This window comes from Lepisosteus oculatus, chromosome 9 (assembly GCF_040954835.1).
Source record: "Lepisosteus oculatus isolate fLepOcu1 chromosome 9, fLepOcu1.hap2, whole genome shotgun sequence".
In the NCBI taxonomy this organism is placed as follows: Eukaryota; Metazoa; Chordata; class Actinopteri; order Semionotiformes; family Lepisosteidae; genus Lepisosteus; species Lepisosteus oculatus.
In genome coordinates this window covers 14,105,002-14,123,571 of record NC_090704.1, presented here as the reverse complement: position 1 = coordinate 14,123,571, position 18,570 = coordinate 14,105,002, and the positions used below count along the sequence as shown (strand labels likewise).

The 18,570-nt window shown below is 38.1% G+C and overlaps 2 protein-coding genes across 2 annotated transcripts in view; both read left to right on the top strand.

Annotated features, from left to right (window-relative positions):
- ror1 (receptor tyrosine kinase-like orphan receptor 1) overlaps positions 1-6,332 on the top strand; it is a 115,545-nt gene extending 109,213 nt beyond the window's left edge. Inside the window, exon 9 of the mRNA XM_015355673.2 lies at positions 3,262-6,332. Within this exon, the coding sequence (XP_015211159.1) occupies positions 3,262-4,689 (1,428 nt within the window). The 3' untranslated portion in view covers positions 4,690-6,332. The remainder of the gene's footprint in view (positions 1-3,261) is intronic.
- Positions 6,333-7,253: 921 nt separating this feature from the next.
- On the top strand, positions 7,254-17,884 carry LOC102694031 (ubiquitin conjugating enzyme E2 U). Its single transcript, XM_015355674.2, has 11 exons — positions 7,254-7,306; positions 7,720-7,791; positions 8,800-8,881; positions 9,201-9,293; positions 9,396-9,493; positions 11,412-11,538; positions 12,138-12,222; positions 15,701-15,789; positions 15,955-16,051; positions 16,960-17,078; positions 17,590-17,884. The coding sequence occupies exons 2-11, from the start codon at positions 7,726-7,728 to the stop codon at positions 17,721-17,723; spliced, it is 990 nt and encodes a 329-aa protein (XP_015211160.2). The 5' UTR covers positions 7,254-7,306; positions 7,720-7,725; the 3' UTR covers positions 17,724-17,884.
- The last annotated feature ends 686 nt before the right edge of the window (positions 17,885-18,570 follow it).

Sequence of the window (18,570 nt, the reverse complement as noted above, 5' to 3'; positions counted from 1 at the left end):
TAGACTCAAGTCCGTACTCATTGCATAAATTTCTCATTTGCACAAATATTATAATTGTGGTGTTTCTGTCCATAGGGTTATGCTGTTAATTTCAGTATCCTTTGCCCTTTGCCTATCTCTCACAGGCTGTTTACTTTCTAACTATTTTTTATTTTTATTTTTGGCCAGCACATGCATGAAAAATAACTCAATGTTTATAATGCACATATTCTGAGTTTAAAAATAGTGTACTATTTGTCCTTCTTTTGTAGTATTTCTTAAAAGAAGAGTAATTTTCTGTATTATTCTAGCCTAAGTAAATATATGTTTTAGGAATGGGCATACCACAACAAGGAAGTAGCTGAGAGGTTATATGCAGTATCCAAGATGTGTAAGAGATGACTCTTGAACATTTAGTGAGGGAATGTGTCTTTCTGTCCTTAGGACACTTCATCTGAGGCACGTTTTTTTACACTACAAGATTTAAATGTTTTCTAAGATTCATCAAATGTCACTGCTGATCAGTCTTCCTCTACTGTACATCACAAGATAATCAGGAACGAGACAGAAGCTGGGAAATGTTTTCCATGACATTGAGTTTACATTGGCCAGTAGCACTGTGCATTCTTCAAAAAACAATTTACACTGGGTACAGCACAGAATTGTCAAACAACAAGCTTGCAGATTTATAGCCTCTAGCTTAGACATCTATTTAATTTCTGCATACTTATGGCCCTGGGTATCTTTCCCAGTGTCACTGCGAACAAGCCCAATCCTGTTATAGGTCATAGAGGGGTCACTGTTTATGACAAGTATTTTGTAAACCATGAGGAAGATTGAACTGAGCTTTGGCTTCAAGGATCTTCTGTAACATAAAACATCTGTCCTTTTTGCAATAACACTGATTTCCGCTTGCTTCCCCACAGACTGTGGCTTCTGTCAGGAATTTCATTTTTTCATTTTGTGTTATTGGGGTTTCTCATCCTCTCTGACCTTTCATCTCTTGTTCAGAACTAGCCCTTTAGTCTGTAACCACACCGAGTGTATTTTGGTAATTAAGCAGTTTTATCTACCTGAAACGTATCATAATGGTAAACAACAAAAAAGGCAGTAACAAACTTACTGTATCAGATCTCTTCCAAACAGTCCAAGAGAAAGAATAACAAAATTTTTGTATAACTCATTGCACAACAGAATTCTCCCTCTATACACAAAATGTTTATATGACAAAAATGTTGAGTCTTTGAGTTTATGCAAATTTACATCCTCTGGTAAATTTAATCTACAATTTAACTCACCTCAGTGTTCACATTGAATAAGACTTTTTTCTTATAAGATTTTATTTAGTCAAAGTAAGATCTGCTTAAGGTTGTTTTAATGGTTATTGGCTAAAGGAGCTGAATAATTAATAATCTTGTGAGATAGAACCACAACTGTAGTGATACAAGTAGGAAAAAAGGCTAATGTCTACATAATTCAAAGAGTGACATGTAAGTTTTATCTTTATTTTGTGTATAGGTAGTGTTTGTCCTATGGGGTCATTCCACTCTAGGTTTGAAAGCTATAATTAAATAATTCAGTATTTTATGACTGGTCAAAGGTCAAACTGATTCTGATTAACCATCTGAGGAGCGCAGTGCAAACAATGAGTATGACCAGAAGGGTCAAAGTACATTTCTCTGAAGATTTACAAGGAAGGATAGCTTGAAATTTTATCCTCTGAAAATATATTCATTCCAACAACAAATGCAATAAATTCAAGTTTGCTTCATGGAATGCTATTTTAACTTCTTTAGCTTTTATGCAGTTCAGAAGTTCAATGGTTCCATAAAAAGTGAGGTGCAATAAAAGTACTATAGTTGTGCTATTGGAAACGTTTTTTGTTTCAAAACTGTAACAGATCTGCACTTATTCTCTGCTTACTGCTGGGGTCTACAGTTAAAACAAATGGTTTGACTCAGTACTTAACTGACTATTAACTGACAATGCTATTTGGAGATTGCAAGCATCTGGTACCACCTACTGGTGCTTGCATGTAATTTCAGTTTAAAGTAAAATGTTCCAGGGTTAATTTACCAGAGGAAGTAAATTTGCAGAAAGCAAAGACTCCATATTTTTAGCATATAAATATTTTGTGCATAGCTAATCCCCCTACACCTGGGAGCTTCATACTAAAAACTGTATAAATGTCAGAGAGCGTCAAGGCCAATCACAAATGTTATTCATTTGGTGGTTTTAATTGCTATATATAGATACGCTGGTTTAAATAAATGAGCTATATTTTTATGTAGGTTATAATCAACATTTTTGTATTTAGGAGTCTGTATAGTACCTACCAATTATAAATAAATATCACATTTGTATAGGTTCTCTGTGTATTACATAATTTTAATTAGTTCTTCTAAAAAGACAGAAAAAGTGTTGCATTTACAGATGGTCATGAAGTGCTAAACTGAATTGCTAGCTCAAAATTATTATTATTATTATTATTATTATTATTATTATTATTATTATTATAACCTGTTGTTGTTGTTATAGCTTTTCTGGACACTCCACTAAAAACATTTTCCTCTCAATTGTGTGCTACAAAGAAAAGGTGGATTGTGCCTTACTTTTGAAGTTGATTTTTTTTTAATCTGCATTCAAAACAGCGATCTCGCCTGTTATTTTCTTTTACACGAATTCACTCTCTGAATCAGACCGCTAATACGGTGTTCCTCGTGAAGAGGAAATTCTCAATAGTTGCTTTTGAGGCAATAAGAAGCATCTGTTGACTGTTGAGGCTTGAAATGCTACCACTAAGCAAGCATCTGAAATCTGAAATCTGAAATCTGAATCTGAAAATTAGGAAACTCTGTGAAAACAGCATGTTAGTGCTGCTTCATCACATCAGACACCACACCCAGACACAAAGTGAAGAATGTACAAAATAATAACTGATAATTTGATTTCTTATGTATAATTTCCCTCCTGTAAGTTTCTTACTTCCCTTTTGGCATAAACCACACTTGACCTGCACAAGAGCCATTTTATTCACCCTATAAATGCATATTCTGTACACCATTATTTCAGATTTTCAGTTTGCTGTATTGTCTCTCCTTTTACGTATGCTTTTCATTACAAATCCTGCAGCTAAAAAAAAATTTTATTTCCAAAATGGAAGCAGTGATAGCTGTATAATAATAAGAATTATTATTATTAGTATTATTATGATAAGTGGTATCTGTGTTTGTTTCTGTGCTCGCTGGTCACACCGCTCTGTTCTTCTCTCTCTTCCTTTAGAGCAAAGCCAAGGAGTTGCCCCTGTCAGCCGTACGCTTCATGGAGGAGCTTGGCGAGTGTACCTTTGGGAAGATCTACAAGGGACACCTCTACCTACCCGGTATGGACCACGCCCAGCTGGTCGCCATTAAGACCCTGAAGGACTATTCCAACCCCCAGCTGTGGGGCGAGTTCCAGCAGGAGGCTTCCCTCATGTCAGAGCTTCACCACCACAACATGGTGTGCCTCCTGGGTGTGGTGACGCAGGAGCAGCCCATTTGCATGCTCTTTGAGTTCTTGAACCAGGGCGACCTGCACGAGTTCCTCATCATGCGTTCCCCCCACTCGGACGTGGGCTGCAGCAGCGACGAAGACGGCACTGTCAGGTCCAGCCTAGACCACGGGGACTTCCTGCACGTGGCCATCCAGATCGCGGCAGGCATGGAGTACCTGGCCAGCCACTTCTTTGTCCACAAAGACCTGGCCGCTCGCAACATCCTGGTCGGGGAGCAGCTCCAAGTCAAGATCTCCGACCTTGGCCTGTCACGGGAAATCTATGCCTCGGATTATTACAGAGTCCAGCCCAAGTCTCTCTTGCCCATCCGGTGGATGCCACCGGAGGCCATTGTGTATGGGAAGTTTTCCACGGACTCGGACATTTGGTCCTTCGGTGTCGTTCTGTGGGAGATATTCAGCTTTGGCCTGCAGCCCTATTATGGCTTCAGCAACCAGGAAGTGATCGAGATGGTGAGGAAACGGCAGCTGCTACCCTGCCCAGAGGACTGCCCCCCCAGGATGTATGGCCTGATGACAGAATGCTGGCAGGAGAACCCCTCAAGGAGGCCACGGTTCAAGGACATCCACACCCGGATGAGAACCTGGGAGGGCATCTCCAGCCACGCCAGCTCCACCACGCCCTCCGGTGGAAACGCCACAACGCAGACCACCTCCCTGAGCGCCAGCCCAGTGAGCAACCTCAGCAATCCCCGCTACGCCAACTACATTCACATTCCGCAGGGGATACCACAGGGTCAGATTGCAGGATTCATGACGGCCCAGATGCCTCAGAATCAGAGATTCATCCCGGTAAACGGGTACCCCATTCCAACTGGCTATGCCGCCTTTCCCGCTGCCCATTTCCAGCCCCAGGGCCCACCGCGGGTTATCCAGCATTGTCCACCCCCCAAGAGCCGTTCCCCCAGCAGCGCCAGTGGCTCCACCAGCACGGGTCATGTGACAAGCGTGCCCTCCACAGGGTCCAATCATGACGCAAACACGCCCTTGCTGGCCCACTGTATGACCCTTTCCAATCTCCCTAGTGGGGCTGCTGTGCCTGTATTTGGACACATGAATCAAAAGCCTATGCCAATAGACCCTACGCAGGCTACTTTGTTATCGGACTCAAATAGACACATGTACAGCGAATCTGTAATTACTGCAGATCTGTAAACAGTCTCTTTATTTTTTTAATTCGTATTATTATTTTAACTTTCATGTGTAAATATATAAACCTGAATGACATGTAAAGATTTATATTCAGAAATGTTTTATAATGAAAGACTTTTTTTTTTCATAAAGCCTGTCTAATAGTGTCCTCGCAGACATCACCAGCGCCCTTCACAGTTTCGCTGTGAATAAACAACACCAGGTGCTAGCTTTTTGCTTGAAACTGTCTCCTGAACAAGACTATCAGCTGTTACAGCCTAAACGTTTCACAGTTTCACATCTTTAAAAGCGATTTCGTTGTGAAAAACTAACTAGAAAATCATAGTGGTATTTCCCCAGTACCACTGGTCTTACTGTTAGGTCTTTTTGTGTCACCTGATCAAATTCCTGTTATTCTTTCTGCATCAATTTGTATATTTCACACATTTTCACTGTTGCAACTGTTGCAGGAATTCTTAAAAGACAACTGCAAGGTTGTTGCCAAAAAGCATACAAGAGAAAACAATTTTGATCACTAATATTGATCCAATAGAGATTCCAGTGCCTTTTCTAATCTTGAGATTTGAATAGTCAGCTCACAGACCATTTTACTGGAAGTGGCGGTTCACATATTTAACAAAATCTACGCAAATTCTGGAACACATATTGTTGTGTTGCGGGAAACACACCAACGTAATGATTTTGTTTTAAATCTTTACCTTTACCTTAATGAGGTAAAGTCCTCATAACTGTTATGTCAATAAGCTATTCCTCTCTTTCTTTCACTACCAGCCTCTTTTTCTCAGCTATGCAACATATAGGCATAATACTGGCAGTCTTGTCTTTCAATTGGTGCTTAATGATTACTGTTAATGAAGAAAAGTGGGTCTAACAGTTCTGTATAAAAAGTGTGATTCATTAGAATTTCATAGTCTATAATATAATGAATGTTCTTTGTCAATAGCTGTATTGCCTTAAGCAGAATACAGGGAGATTGCTGAAGTATTGAACTATATTTAGGTTAAATCCTTTATACGTTTATTTTCAAAGGATTTACATAAGCAGCTGTATTTCATTCTTTGAATATATTTGTTGCTATGCAACTATTTAACACAAAAAACACCCAAAATCCATTTGTATAGAAGACAATCACTTGTACAGTGCAGTTCATCAGGGTACAATATTAAACTGAAGAAAAGAACATTAAAAACCTGCTGTGGTCAACAAGCTGTCTCTGGGATTTGTTTTTTTACAGTGATTACAAGTTACTTCAATGGGATAAAACATGTTTAAAAAGTCCAGGGCAGTCGATCCAGTTTGTTAGAAATTCTTCTCTTTGAAGTTTTTGAAAACAGTTTTTACCTACCTAGGTATCTGCAGTTTTATACAGGTATCCTCTGCTTTTTAATAGAAATGTACTCCAGTTAAAACCACTTTTAACAGAAGACTGTGAATCTAGTGCCAGATGTTTTGTGCCTTTGCAAAATGTTTTAATTATACTGTATTTTTAGAAACAGTCTTTTGTAGTATCTTATAGAATTCAGTTTGCTGATACTTACAAAAAGGTTTACAACATCCAGATTGTATTGAACAAGAGGCCTTTTTTGTATTTGTGAGATCTTTGCACAATTTTTTTTGTACGGCAAAAAAATAAATAAATAACATCGCTGTTGTGTTTTTCCTGTTATTTTTGGCCATTAATACTGTTTGCAGGCTTCCAGATCATATCGATCATTGTCATTTCTCAGGTGAGAAATTTATTGCAGTACACACTTCAGGTGAGAAGTTGATTGTAGTGCATATAGAGGGGTCATGTTTATGCACATAGAAATATTACAGGATTGAAGAAGGTGCCATACAGATATTTTGCCACCCCAAAACACACGAGCATGAAAATATCTGTAGAGGTTTGAATGCAGCTGTGTCAGCATGCATTGGCTGTGAAGGAAAAAATAAAGTTTCATTTCGTGCTGAAAAGCTGACAGAAGAAAAACTTCATATATTTTAATATTTTTTTTCTGCTGTTGAGCCTTCTTTAGGTGTGAGTCACAGTTAATTCTATAATTTCTCATTTCTCCACATGGTGTCATAATGGTTACCATTCATGAACTGGGTGCTGTACTCCAGTGGAGGAAGTGGGTCCATTCATACATGTGAGGTGCACTGGGTTACTATGTGATGCATACAGACATCCATCCATTTTCTAATGGCTTTATCCCATTCAGGGTCACGGCAAGCAACGGGTGCAGGGCAGACAAACAGACACAAACATACACACACTCACACCAGGGACAATTTTCCCCAGAGGTCAGTTATCTTACCAGGATGTCTTTGGACTGTGAAAGAGAACCAGAAAACACCAGGGCTAACCATCGTGCCACAGTTCCACCCATAATTTCTATTTTTACTTAGATCACATACTACATTTTAACCACAATATTTTAATCTGTAATATTTAGTTTATTTGTTTTTTAATAAGGTATGTTAAATTGCAATACATGATAACAATAAGGGGGAGGATTTTTTTATTTTTCATCTTCTGTCCACTAGATGGTAGCAAATAACTCCTTTAGTGGCTGCTTGTTGCTTGACAACAGGTCGTCGCAAACACGACGTCATTCCTTTATCAGGAACAGAAAAGGTAAGTAGTTTTAACGAAAGCTGTAAAAGACATTCCCAACTCAGTCATTTTTTTTCAGCGGTTGTTTTTTCTTGGCATGGTCTTTGTGATGTCTTGGCATAAATCGAATTTGGAAAAATATGATTTTACAAACACCATGTGGTATCAACCTAAATACAGTTACAATACGTTGTTGTGCCTATTATATCATATTATATACAGAGATATATATCGTGAAATTACGATATTAAGTGGAAAAACGTTTTTATTTTATTTTAAATCCTTTTTAATTGTCTTGTACAATATATTTATATGTGCATATACAGTATATACAGAGATAAAACTGCGATATGGCTTTGGTTTTTTGTAGCTTTGTAACTTCGCTTTTTTAATCTATATTATACCTAATTTAATATATACCTTTATGAACTCAGGGTGACATGCACTCCAGATCTTATTTACTGTTGGAGAGAGAATATCTTGAGCAGCAGAAAGCCAATCTTTTTGTAAGTAGTATTTCTCTTACTTGTCCTGACTTGCATTGTTTATTCAACGAAGGTTAAAATATACGTGTGAATGTAGTTTTTATATTACAGTTTTAAAAAGGGAAGGGAAAGTGCAGATCACTTAATAGTTCCTTAGATCTATTTCCTTTTGAGGTCGGGTTGGATTTCTGTTAGTTCACCTCAAACCTTAAGGTTTCGGAGATTTGCCTGGAAATCAGATGTCGTCTTGTTTCCACCCATTGTGCTATGTTCTTTCTAAATTAGATGTGGCTCCAGATTTACTCCCGTACAAAATTAATTCACGGCCACTGAACTAAAAAGAAGCTTCCATGCTGGTCGTCTCAGTCTCAACAGTAATGTAAATGCAATGTAAAGCATTAAGGAGAACTAATGAATGGGAAACCCCCCTCCTACATTACCTGTGTCTGGAGCGTTTGCATAAATTAAAGTTCCATGAAGTTGCCACATAGCCGCATATTCCTAAATAAGGGTTAAGGTAACTCCTCCAAACCTTGAGCGCACACACACACACAGAGGGACAATGTCGACACACCACTACGATTGATATTGTAAAAAGAAACTGATTTGAGCTACTGTATTTAATCTCTCTTTCGGCAAAATGCAGGACAGGGAAATTGAATTGCTAATTGAAGGATAACCAGATTATTGAGTCATTAGGTGTGAATCAGCGTTCTAAACTCCATTGTTCATTGTTCATGAGCTGATGTTTGTGAATTAAGAATATTCAGTGATACCTGATGTGAATTTTATGATATCGTCTGTGTGCCATTAGGTTGCCCATGGTTAGGTTAATAAAGTGGTTTGATATTGCCCTAATTTATCTCAAACTGATTTTTACCTATCCCTTTTCTGTTCGTTTATAGGTTTATGAATAAAAATGTTCTGTAGACCACTTGACAAATGGAAAAAAAAATATTCTGTTCTGGTCTGTTTTGGGTCAAGTTAGCCATTTCATTAAAGGATGTGCATTATGTGTGTTTAATGCAGGGCATAGTAGCAGAACCAGTCAATGACAACTTGCTTGAATGGGTAGCTAAAGTAAGGGGGCTCAAGGATTCTCTATGGGAAGGTGAGGTACAGTGCAACTTCACTTTTGTATTATATGGCAGAATCTGTAGTTTTTACTTTGAGCAAAATTCAGGATATCATTAAAACAGCAAGCCTTGAGAATGCAGGAGATGTTTAGTTATAGTGTGATATTAATACTTTGTCTACAAACATTAAAATACTAATGCATAAAAATGCCCTGGCATAGATTAAAATTAAGTGTGGCAAGTGTGATGAAAAATCAAGCTATGAAAGAAAAAAAAAAACATACTTCAATGTGACTATCGTACTTTAATATTGTTGAAAACATTTATTAATGGAAAACATTTTTGCAACACAAGGTGGCACAATCCAGCTGTCCATACAGTACAGCGAAGACTACAACACTGTCCCACCTGTGGTGAGATTCAGCACTATCCCATTCCATCCCAACGGTATGCAACAAACCTATTTTACTGCTGTGCTTTTTTTCTTTTGGGGCCAGGAGAGGTGTTTTTTTACCTATATAAAAATGCCTGTTACTTTCTCATGAAAAGTGAACAAGGACACTGGCCGGCCATGCATTAGCTTCCTGGATAATAAAGACGAGTGGGACTCAAGATTTTCACTCACCAGCATTTTGCTTGCAGTTCAGGTATGTAATATATTAACAGTTGCAACAAAGCCACAAAGAGAGCATTTTTCTAACTTGCATTTGCATAATACCTTGAACCATTTAATCAAGAGGTGCTCAACTCAAGTCCTGTAGTGTGGAGGCTACTCTGAAATCAAAGGCGATGAAAAGCTGTCAACCTGTTGTAGTTTAGCCAATAAATAATTCACCTGGAATGAAAACCTACAGACTTGTGTAACTGTCATTTAACCCTGTTACGCATCACTAGTAAAACCAGAAAGAAAGAGAGCTGATTTTAAATGTTGGGCCATTTATGCTGTTTGACCTGTTGCTCCATGTTTCAGAAATCCTCATCTGTTTGAAGATCTTCATGTCCTCATGATTCCCTTGGAGAGGCTTAAGCAGTGCCTCCCAATTACTTCCCTTAAGACTTCCACTTACTTAAGATAAGATCACTTTATTGGCCATATTCAATTTCTTGTATTAGGAATTTGACTTTTCACATACCCCAACTTGCTCTCCATGAAACACACGGACAGGGAGAGAAGCTTGGGGTCAGAGCGCAGGGTCAGCCATTTATACGGTGCCCCTGGAGCAGTTGGGGTTAAGGGCCTTGCGCAGGGGCACAACGGAGTAGGATTCCTCTGCCGGCCGTGGGCTACGAACCAGCAACCTTCCAGCCACAGGGCCACTGCACCGCCCATATAAAAAAAAAGGAATTGAGTGGCAAAGAAAGGGGACCCACAATCACCCCTAAATCTTCTCACATTACTTAATTAAACCATAATTGTAACCCTTTCCAGTTATTCAGCCACTTAAAAGTTAGATATTTATTTATATCATGTAATTGTTTAAAGGAATCTTCTAACAATGTTTAGGAGCTGAACAGTCCCAGCTGTGAATGTTTGAAATGTTTGGAGAATGTGAGAAGGATAACGGATCGATAAGTGTTGTCATTGAAAATAACATCCTAACATATTAGGTTATAATGTTGTTTTAGCTGCACATGTTTTTTTGTTATGGCAGACTAACAAGGACTTCACCTTGTGCTCATGTACAGTATATTTAATTTGTGTATACATTATTTTGCTTTTATATTTCCCATATCTTTTATGGGAAAGGCTGAAGAATCTGTCAATAGTACATTTTCTTTAAAAACTTTCAGTGAGACAAAAGAACGTATGTTTACCAAAGAATGTGCACATATGGAGAGATGATCAGGCCGATACTTTTTGGCAGAGGAAATGGGAATTCATATTTGGAATGTGGAGTGAATGTTTTGTAAAGGGGGTCTGATAGCTTTTGGAAAGCTTTTGATCTCTTCTGTCTTTGAGTCCCAGGATTCTCATATGGACTAAACCCATAATAGTTGATGTTCTGGAATCTGAACGCATATTATCATCACAGTGTGGTTGTATGAAAAGAATGTATTTATAGCTGTCTAGATACAGTGTATTTTGAATGTGTGTACAGTCATTTTGCCGGTTTGAATTGTATAATACCATCGTATCGTGGTATGTTTCCTCCATAAATTAATTTTGTGCACACACTTACTTCTCAAATAAAGCCATATATTGCAGGATTAAAGAAGCTTTTATAAATGCAGAGATGCATTTTGTTTCCGTTTCCATTTAATCCTGCTTTATTAGTGCACCAAATTTCCACGTTGTACAGTGGTAGCTTCCTCTGTACCATGAATTACAGTCTATATGTTATCTTTTCCTCCACAACAGTACATATCAAGAACTTTTCTCAGTGTTGAGCTATATATTCTCTGATAGATTTAATACCAACTATTTTTGATCATTATTAATTTTCAATAAATTATATAAGAAAATCAACACTTGTGCAAGAACAAATCTGCCCTTAAACAACAATAGAGTTTAGTTTAGTACAAGATTTGTTAGAAACTGAAGTCTTGCCTTAATGTTTTGTACAGGTAATGTTATCCAACCCAGTCCTAGAAAATGCAGTAAATCTGGAGGCTGCTGAAATGCTAAGGACCAGCCCATCATTATTCAGACAGGTGGTGTTAGACTGTGTCAGGAACAGCCGACAGCTGGAGAGTAAGAACCTTTGGAGCTTCTGATGGAAATGAAATATTGATAAGGCCTTGAAATTTTTATATGCTTTCGGACTACAGCTTATCAGTCTGCACACACGCCAATTTCTATGCCATATTACTGTTTTATCACTGACAGAGAGGGAAATTAGATTTATTGATACTATCCCCCAATTCATCGGAGTAATAAAAAACACAAAATAAAATCTACACAATATTACTAATATGTTTCTGAATCGGAAAATACCTAATTAGCAGAAACAAAAACTGAAGCTTCACCTCAGTTACTTTCTTGTAAAATCATAAACTTAATGAAAAAATAAATGAAAGATAAATCGTTGGAAATGAGGCATGCTTGAGATATTGTTTTACCATATGGTGTTTCTCTGCCTCAAGGATAGAAAATAAGGAAGGAGCTATAAGTACTGGAACTTTAATGGTTCCTGGTTTTTAATGGTTGTGAACTCCACTACTTCCAAGAATCTGAAGAACTCTGGAAGCATAGGATGAGGAAATTTGCAAGATTGAAAAAAATATCCCTTGTTAGATAGGGTGTGTTTTCTCATGTAAATTTGTAGCTGCAGTTTCTGTCTTTGCCTCTAGGTGGACACAGCATCCACGAAGATCTGGTTATGTCTCCATGTTTTCCAGGATTGGAAGGAGCAGAGATTGGCATGGTGCATGTCAGGTGAGCAGAAAATGCAGTTGTTACACAGCTGTTTCTTTTATTGTCAGTTTTAAGAAAAAGAAACATAAAAATGTAACATACAAATCCACTAACAGCCTTTCACCTTCCCTTCAGATATTGGAGATATTCATAATGGTAAAAGTTACTGTGATGTGATGACAGTGATGATTCATCTACTGTAATAAACTCAGTCTTCCAGAACTTTCCATTGTTTAAAGTGCCTCCAACACACACCTGAAAACTCAGATGTGGACAGTCTTGAGTGCTATTATATTCCACACATAACAATGCACTAGAGCCCACATGGGGATTGTCTCTGATTGCTTCCATTTGTGTTAGCTGGCAAGAGTACAGTAGCTGGATGTAAAGATGTCCCCTGAAGAACACAGAGGGGCTTACTGGGAGAAGGAACGGTACTGGATTGAGTTGGACCAAAAGAATTACAAACAAGTCGCATGCCTGAATCTAGGCATATTTTCCACACCGCTCCACATCAGCTTTATTTATTTCTGCTCCCATAAATATACTATTTCTTTGAATGTTTTCTTGCGGAGGTTTGATGTTATTATAACACTGTTGTCTAGTAAGTGCATTTGTACTGAAACAGTTAATTTTTATACTCTGTTTCACATTTAGTCAACAATGTGAGTGAGAAAATGTAAAACTAATTCAGGATCAAACCTAAACATTCATACTCTACCCCATTAGATATATTTTTGCTTTTGCTTTTGTTGAGCTTATATTTGGAAAAGTTCACTTAATGTGAACAAATTCAATGTGAAACATAAATGGCTTCAGCAGGGCTTTGTTAAAAGATAGAAGACACGAAATAGGATCAAATAAATGAAGGGTAGGAGTATAAGCTTTCAGGTTGTGTTGTAGGGCTTCACTCCTCAGAGAATCTAATCCTTCAAGTTGGTGACATTTCAACAAGACCCTATTCTCATGAAGCATGAATAGTTATTGTTCAGGGGGATGACAGCAAGATGACCTTCAATTAAAGGACACCTTTGTCAGTGGATCAATCTCTGACCTAGGCCCTTGAAAATGTTTAAGTCAAGTGCCTCATCTTGTGCTGTTTCGTTCCCAGTCATTTTTGTAACTTCCCAGCATCAAGCTGTGAAATATACAGTATTTATTTGTCATTTCAGCTGTTTTCCCTTGATGGGCAATCACAGACATTGCTCTGTTGATTAGAATGCATGTGGAGAGAACTAGAACTTTGTTGCATACAGAATAAAATCTTCACATAGCTTCTTATCACCTGTGTGTGTAAAATTCTGCCTTTCCCATTATTTGACAAAATTATATCCGATATTAAAGCTAACAACATAGCTTTAATACCAAAATAGATTAGTACTATTTTGAAAACTGTACAATACAATTCTACGTACATATGAATAATAGCTGCTCGGTCTGGGAGTTTTCAACATGTGCATCACGTGGAGCATGTGTGAAAAGCGCAACAAAACCCACTTTTTCCGAGAAAAACTTAAGGCACTACAGATGCAGGAGCTGAGGTGAAGGAACTGGCTAATCCCACATTCACCAAGGTATAAACCCCACGAACTAGAAGAGTGCCAGCACAGAGAAGCTGATGAAGAGGTATTTGTCCCTTGTGAAAGGGAAAAGAATACAGCAGTCTGTCCTTTCACCATCTATAATGGCATGGAGGTGGACTGTGTAGATCTCGCAGTTTTAGATGGGAGCTCCCATCTTAACTCCATCACTGCACCTTAAATCAGTTTCAGGGACATCAAAAACACAAGACAGGAGTAGTGGTGGTTAAAAACTATTGACAGGACCTCTGCAAGTGAGGTATGCATTTGGCACCCTAAACCAACCATAGTCTTCCCCGAGCCAAGATGGCTATCCTTGTTTAAAGAGTAGCAGGTTCATAGCAAAGAAGGATTTTGTTGTTTACGTTGGTTCCATCACAAAAAAAAGACATTCGAAACTAGCGGAAGAGCGGGATCAATTTAGTGTTTTTTTTTTCTGCCTGCACCTTGCAAAGGTGAGCACCTAAAAAATGTTGATCTCTAAATACAGCACTCAGCTGAAGACACAGTGTGCCGAAAAAGGCTTGGGCTTTCTTGGTGGCTGTGCACCCTTGTATGGCAAAGGCTATTTGTGTAGACATGGCAGATTACAAATGCACAAAGTCAGCTTGAGGCAAGGCTCTGCACAGAAATTCAAAGCCATTCAACCTAGAATGAAAGGGGGGAGGATCCAAAGAAAATCTGCAAGGGAGATACACCAGGAATAGAGTCAAGAACAGACCCCAGAGGGAAAAACACAATATCAAAGGACCAGGTAATTAAATGCTTATACCTAAGCACTAGGACTACTAGGAACAAAACGCAAGAACTAGAAGCTACTGTGTTAGCATGTGATTATGATGTAATTGGAGTCACAAAAAGATGGCTAATAATGGATGGCGATGGTGAAAAATACAGCAATAATGGATACACAGCATTCTGAACAGACACAAGAACCATTCGTGAATTGTGATCTTAGTAGAAAGCAGTGACTCAAATAACTTAATATGCCAATTAAGAAAAATGTAGGGAGAGAGAAAGCACATTTTAAAAGTGATTGAAAAGAAAATAATTACTTTAAAGAAATGGGAGTTTGATCAATTGCATGCACAGATAAAAAATATATTGTAAATTAGGAACTACAAGGGAAAAAAGATTATGGTAAAGTAAAGGAGGCTTAAATACTTGGGTTTTTTTTTTCAGTTTTGCAACAGCATAAGAACAAGTAAAGTATAAAGTAAAATGTCTCAGAGATCTTCATTAACTACTCACCACAAAACTGCTGGATGAGATCCTTGGTTCATTTACAGAAAAACAAGCATATGAGCTACATGTAGATAGGCCAAATGGACTCTTCTTGTTTGTAACCTTTCTTATGTTCCTGTGTTCAAAGTCCTCTAATAATATACTCACACTGCATGATTTTCTTCCTAGACACTTTTTATGTAGGAATGACAGGGAAATTGTGAAATAGCGGTAGACAGTGAAGAGAACTAAGAAACTTTAAACAGCCACAGTCTTTTCCTTTCTCCATTCTGATGATAAAAGGTCAAGTGGTCTCCTCTTTGTGATGTCACGAGCTATATTACTGTAGTAACTGATTTGTAAGTCATGAAATGTTAAACTCATGGGGCTCACTGTAGACAGACAGAGCCTTTTATGTACTTTACATACAAAGGAGAAAGATTGATTGCTTGGAGACAATATCTCAATGTTTTATCTGAAACGGTAATTGAAAGTTAAGTATCTCAATATGTTATCTGAAAAAGGTAATTGAAAGTTAGGTTTAGAAGTACATAACTGTACTCTTTATTATGTGCCCACAGTTGATGGTCTTTTGGGTTTTTATTTTTAAAGCTTGATTTATCGTTGCTTGTTTAACTCTCACATCCCACATTACTGTAGCAGACTATATTTTGTTTGTTTGTTTTTTCTTTCAGAAATGTCAAAAGAATCTCTTTTGAAGAATATTTGAAAACCTGGTCTGGGATTGCCACATCAAAGGCATCACAAAATCAGAAAAATCCATGTAATGTATATAAACATAACATATATGTCTTTCCAAATGTAGTTTTATTATACATTAATCTAAACTGTGTAAAGAGTAGTGACTGAATTATAATTTCTGTTATTATGTATTGCAACAGATTTGTCAACAGCAGATTAGTCATAAGGCGCATGTGCTTTTTTACAGTGCTGGAGGAACTGCTGTGTGACCCATACTTACATGCAATGCACTATGGACTCCAAGGGACAGGAATACTGGAGGAAGCTCTAGCACAGAATGAAGCGTAAGAACCAATATAACTTAATTATATGGCAGTCAGGGAGTGGTAACAGCACCTTGTGAGATCGGAAAGTGTCAAAGTCCCTTGTCTGATACTGCTAGTGCAATCGTGGCCTTTTAAGACTGCTTAGTCTAAAATAAAACATGCAGTTCAAATCTGGGAAACTCCTGTCACAAAGGAGATGAGTGTGATAAAGGCACATTGTTAGAAGACTTGATACACAACCATACAAAACTAATTTTGTCACAAAGGGACAATTGGACAGCAGTGTTACCTCCTCTCAGGAGTTAAGTAAGGCTGGAGCTGCCCAGTATGGTAATACGAAACTTCTACTGTAATTAAAAGCAGGTTGCTGCTGTGTTGGTAGACGTGTAGGTGACACGCCTCCCTCTGAGCCAAAATGATTAAACCATTACCCCAAGATGGTGAAGGGACATTTTGTCATCCTTTAGAGACATAATACTGAGATCCTGGCTACTTGTCATTAAAAATCCCATTGCACTATCTGGCCTGTCTAGATTTCCCTTAATTCTCTTGTGAAGTGAATAGTGTGTTGTGTAGTGTCACCGCTAGAAGATAATGGCTTTTGTACATAACCCAGGTGGATGCTGTATTTAAGTGATAACTGCGGCAGGTCCGCTCCTGTACATGAAGTGCTTTGGGTTCCTTTGGGATTAAAATCAGTATAGAAATGCAAGCATTCATTATTCCATAAGGCTTTAGTAAAATAATGATATAACACTTAATAATACCTAACCTTGGTTTGGCTTTGAATGTGATATTTTTTATAATATTATTATTATTGAGGAGTTGTGTTTTATCAAAATCAATTAACGTCTATTCACAAGACTAATACATGTATAGCAGATGTTGCCGATGTGTCTGTCTTCAATGGCACTGTTTCTTCACAGGTTTAAAACCATCATGTATGGACCTGCTGAAAAGTCAAAGAAATCTCAGATCACAGTAGATGAAAAGCTAGCAAGAATTCACCAAATGAAAAGAGTTTATCTGCTAAAGAGAACACCAGGTGAGCTCAGCGGGGCACTCCCTCCACGCACAAATCTTGACCTGCATATAATAAATGCTATGTATTCTACAGAAATACAAAAGCTGACTACAAATGGCATCACTAAAGTTTAGTTGAGACATATCAGCAGCTCTCCACATGACATCTAATGAAACTTGCCTGGCAGCTAAACTACACAGTCTTTCGGAGGTTACTGGTATCCAACCAGCCTCTCTATTCTGAGAAGCAGCTGTATTGTTCTGCTGTCTGGACATGTGCCGCTAACATGTTGCACTGGCATACCTCTTGAAGTGGCAGCCCAAACCATGTTTCCTTTTTGAGTTTCAAAAACAAAATGTTAATCGCTGTCTCTCCAAGTCCAGATATCTGTTATTTGTCTTAAGTCATAAGGAAAAAATAGTTGTTGTTTTTTTTTAAAGAAATTGCGTACTTTAATTTGCACAGTCCAGCAGAGGTTTTACCGTGTCTAACACAAGGCTCTTGTTTTGTGATGGTGCGTCTTGCTACTAAGAGGCCGTCACTCATCTTCAGTCGTCACGGGACACTCCCTGCAGCCTACAAAGAGAGGAGCAGTGGGAGAGGGAGGTGGACAACTTGGTCGCCTGGACGAACTCTCTTTCATTGGAAGAGCTGGAGGAAGACTGAGCAGCAGAAAGCTCAATTCCAGCAAAACAATGGCAGCAATTAAAACCACAAAACCACCTCAGAAGTAACATATGGCATATCTGCTTTTATAGCTTGATTTTTTTTAATAATGTTTACCATGTCACAGGCATGCTAGCAATAATAAACAGGTAACAGCTCCACTCGGTTTGCGTGACCATAGTGTATGTTATTGAACAGTTGCCCGTTAAGTCAATGCAATTCAAAGGTGGAGGAAAAGTGTAAGTTAAAAAAAAACAAAAAAGGAAAAGGAAGGAGAAGAGTACAAACTTATTTCCTCCGAGCTAACTTTTTATATATCTGCCTTTAATTGTGAGCTAGGTCAACTTGTGTTCCCCTGGGGCTGACAAAAAAGCCACTTGATTACAAAAGCAGTTTTTTCTGTGTTTATCCATGGACTTGTTTGGGTTCCCTGCTTCTTAGATCTTTTGAATTGTCCATAAATCCTGAGCTGGAAATGTTAGACAGGCGAAGCACTCACAAAAGCAATGAAGAATAAACAAACAATTTTGGCGGTTCGGCTTACTGATGATGGTTTAGTCACTTGCAGTTGATGGATCCCAGAGACATGTTTCTGAAAGGAATTAAACCATAGCGGCAACATGGCTGGTTAATGTTTTCCATGTGCTTGAAGACTTTCTGGGTGAAAAAGTACCTCCTAGATTGCATCCTGTGTCTGTTTCCACTCAGTTTCCAAATATTTTTTTCTTTTTTCTGAGCCCCTGTTTCTAAGTTTAAAAAAGGAAAAGATTAAAAAAAAAACATTGAGAGTTACTGTATGAAACCTAACCTTGATAGATGCAGATATAATTGAACCCTGTCCTGCCTT

What these genes read in the sequence shown, in the direction of transcription:
- LOC102694031 (XM_015355674.2), top strand. Translation starts at nt 7,726, where the DNA reads ATGCACTCCAGATCTTATTTACTGTTGGAGAGAGAATATCTTGAGCAG. An exon ending in GCATTTTGCTTGCAGTTCAG is followed by an intron (nt 9,494 to 11,411) that starts GTATGTAATATA and finishes TGTTTTGTACAG; the next exon opens with GTAATGTTATCCAACCCAGT. An exon ending in ATTGGCATGGTGCATGTCAG is followed by an intron (nt 12,223 to 15,700) that starts GTGAGCAGAAAA and finishes TTTTTCTTTCAG; the next exon opens with AAATGTCAAAAGAATCTCTT.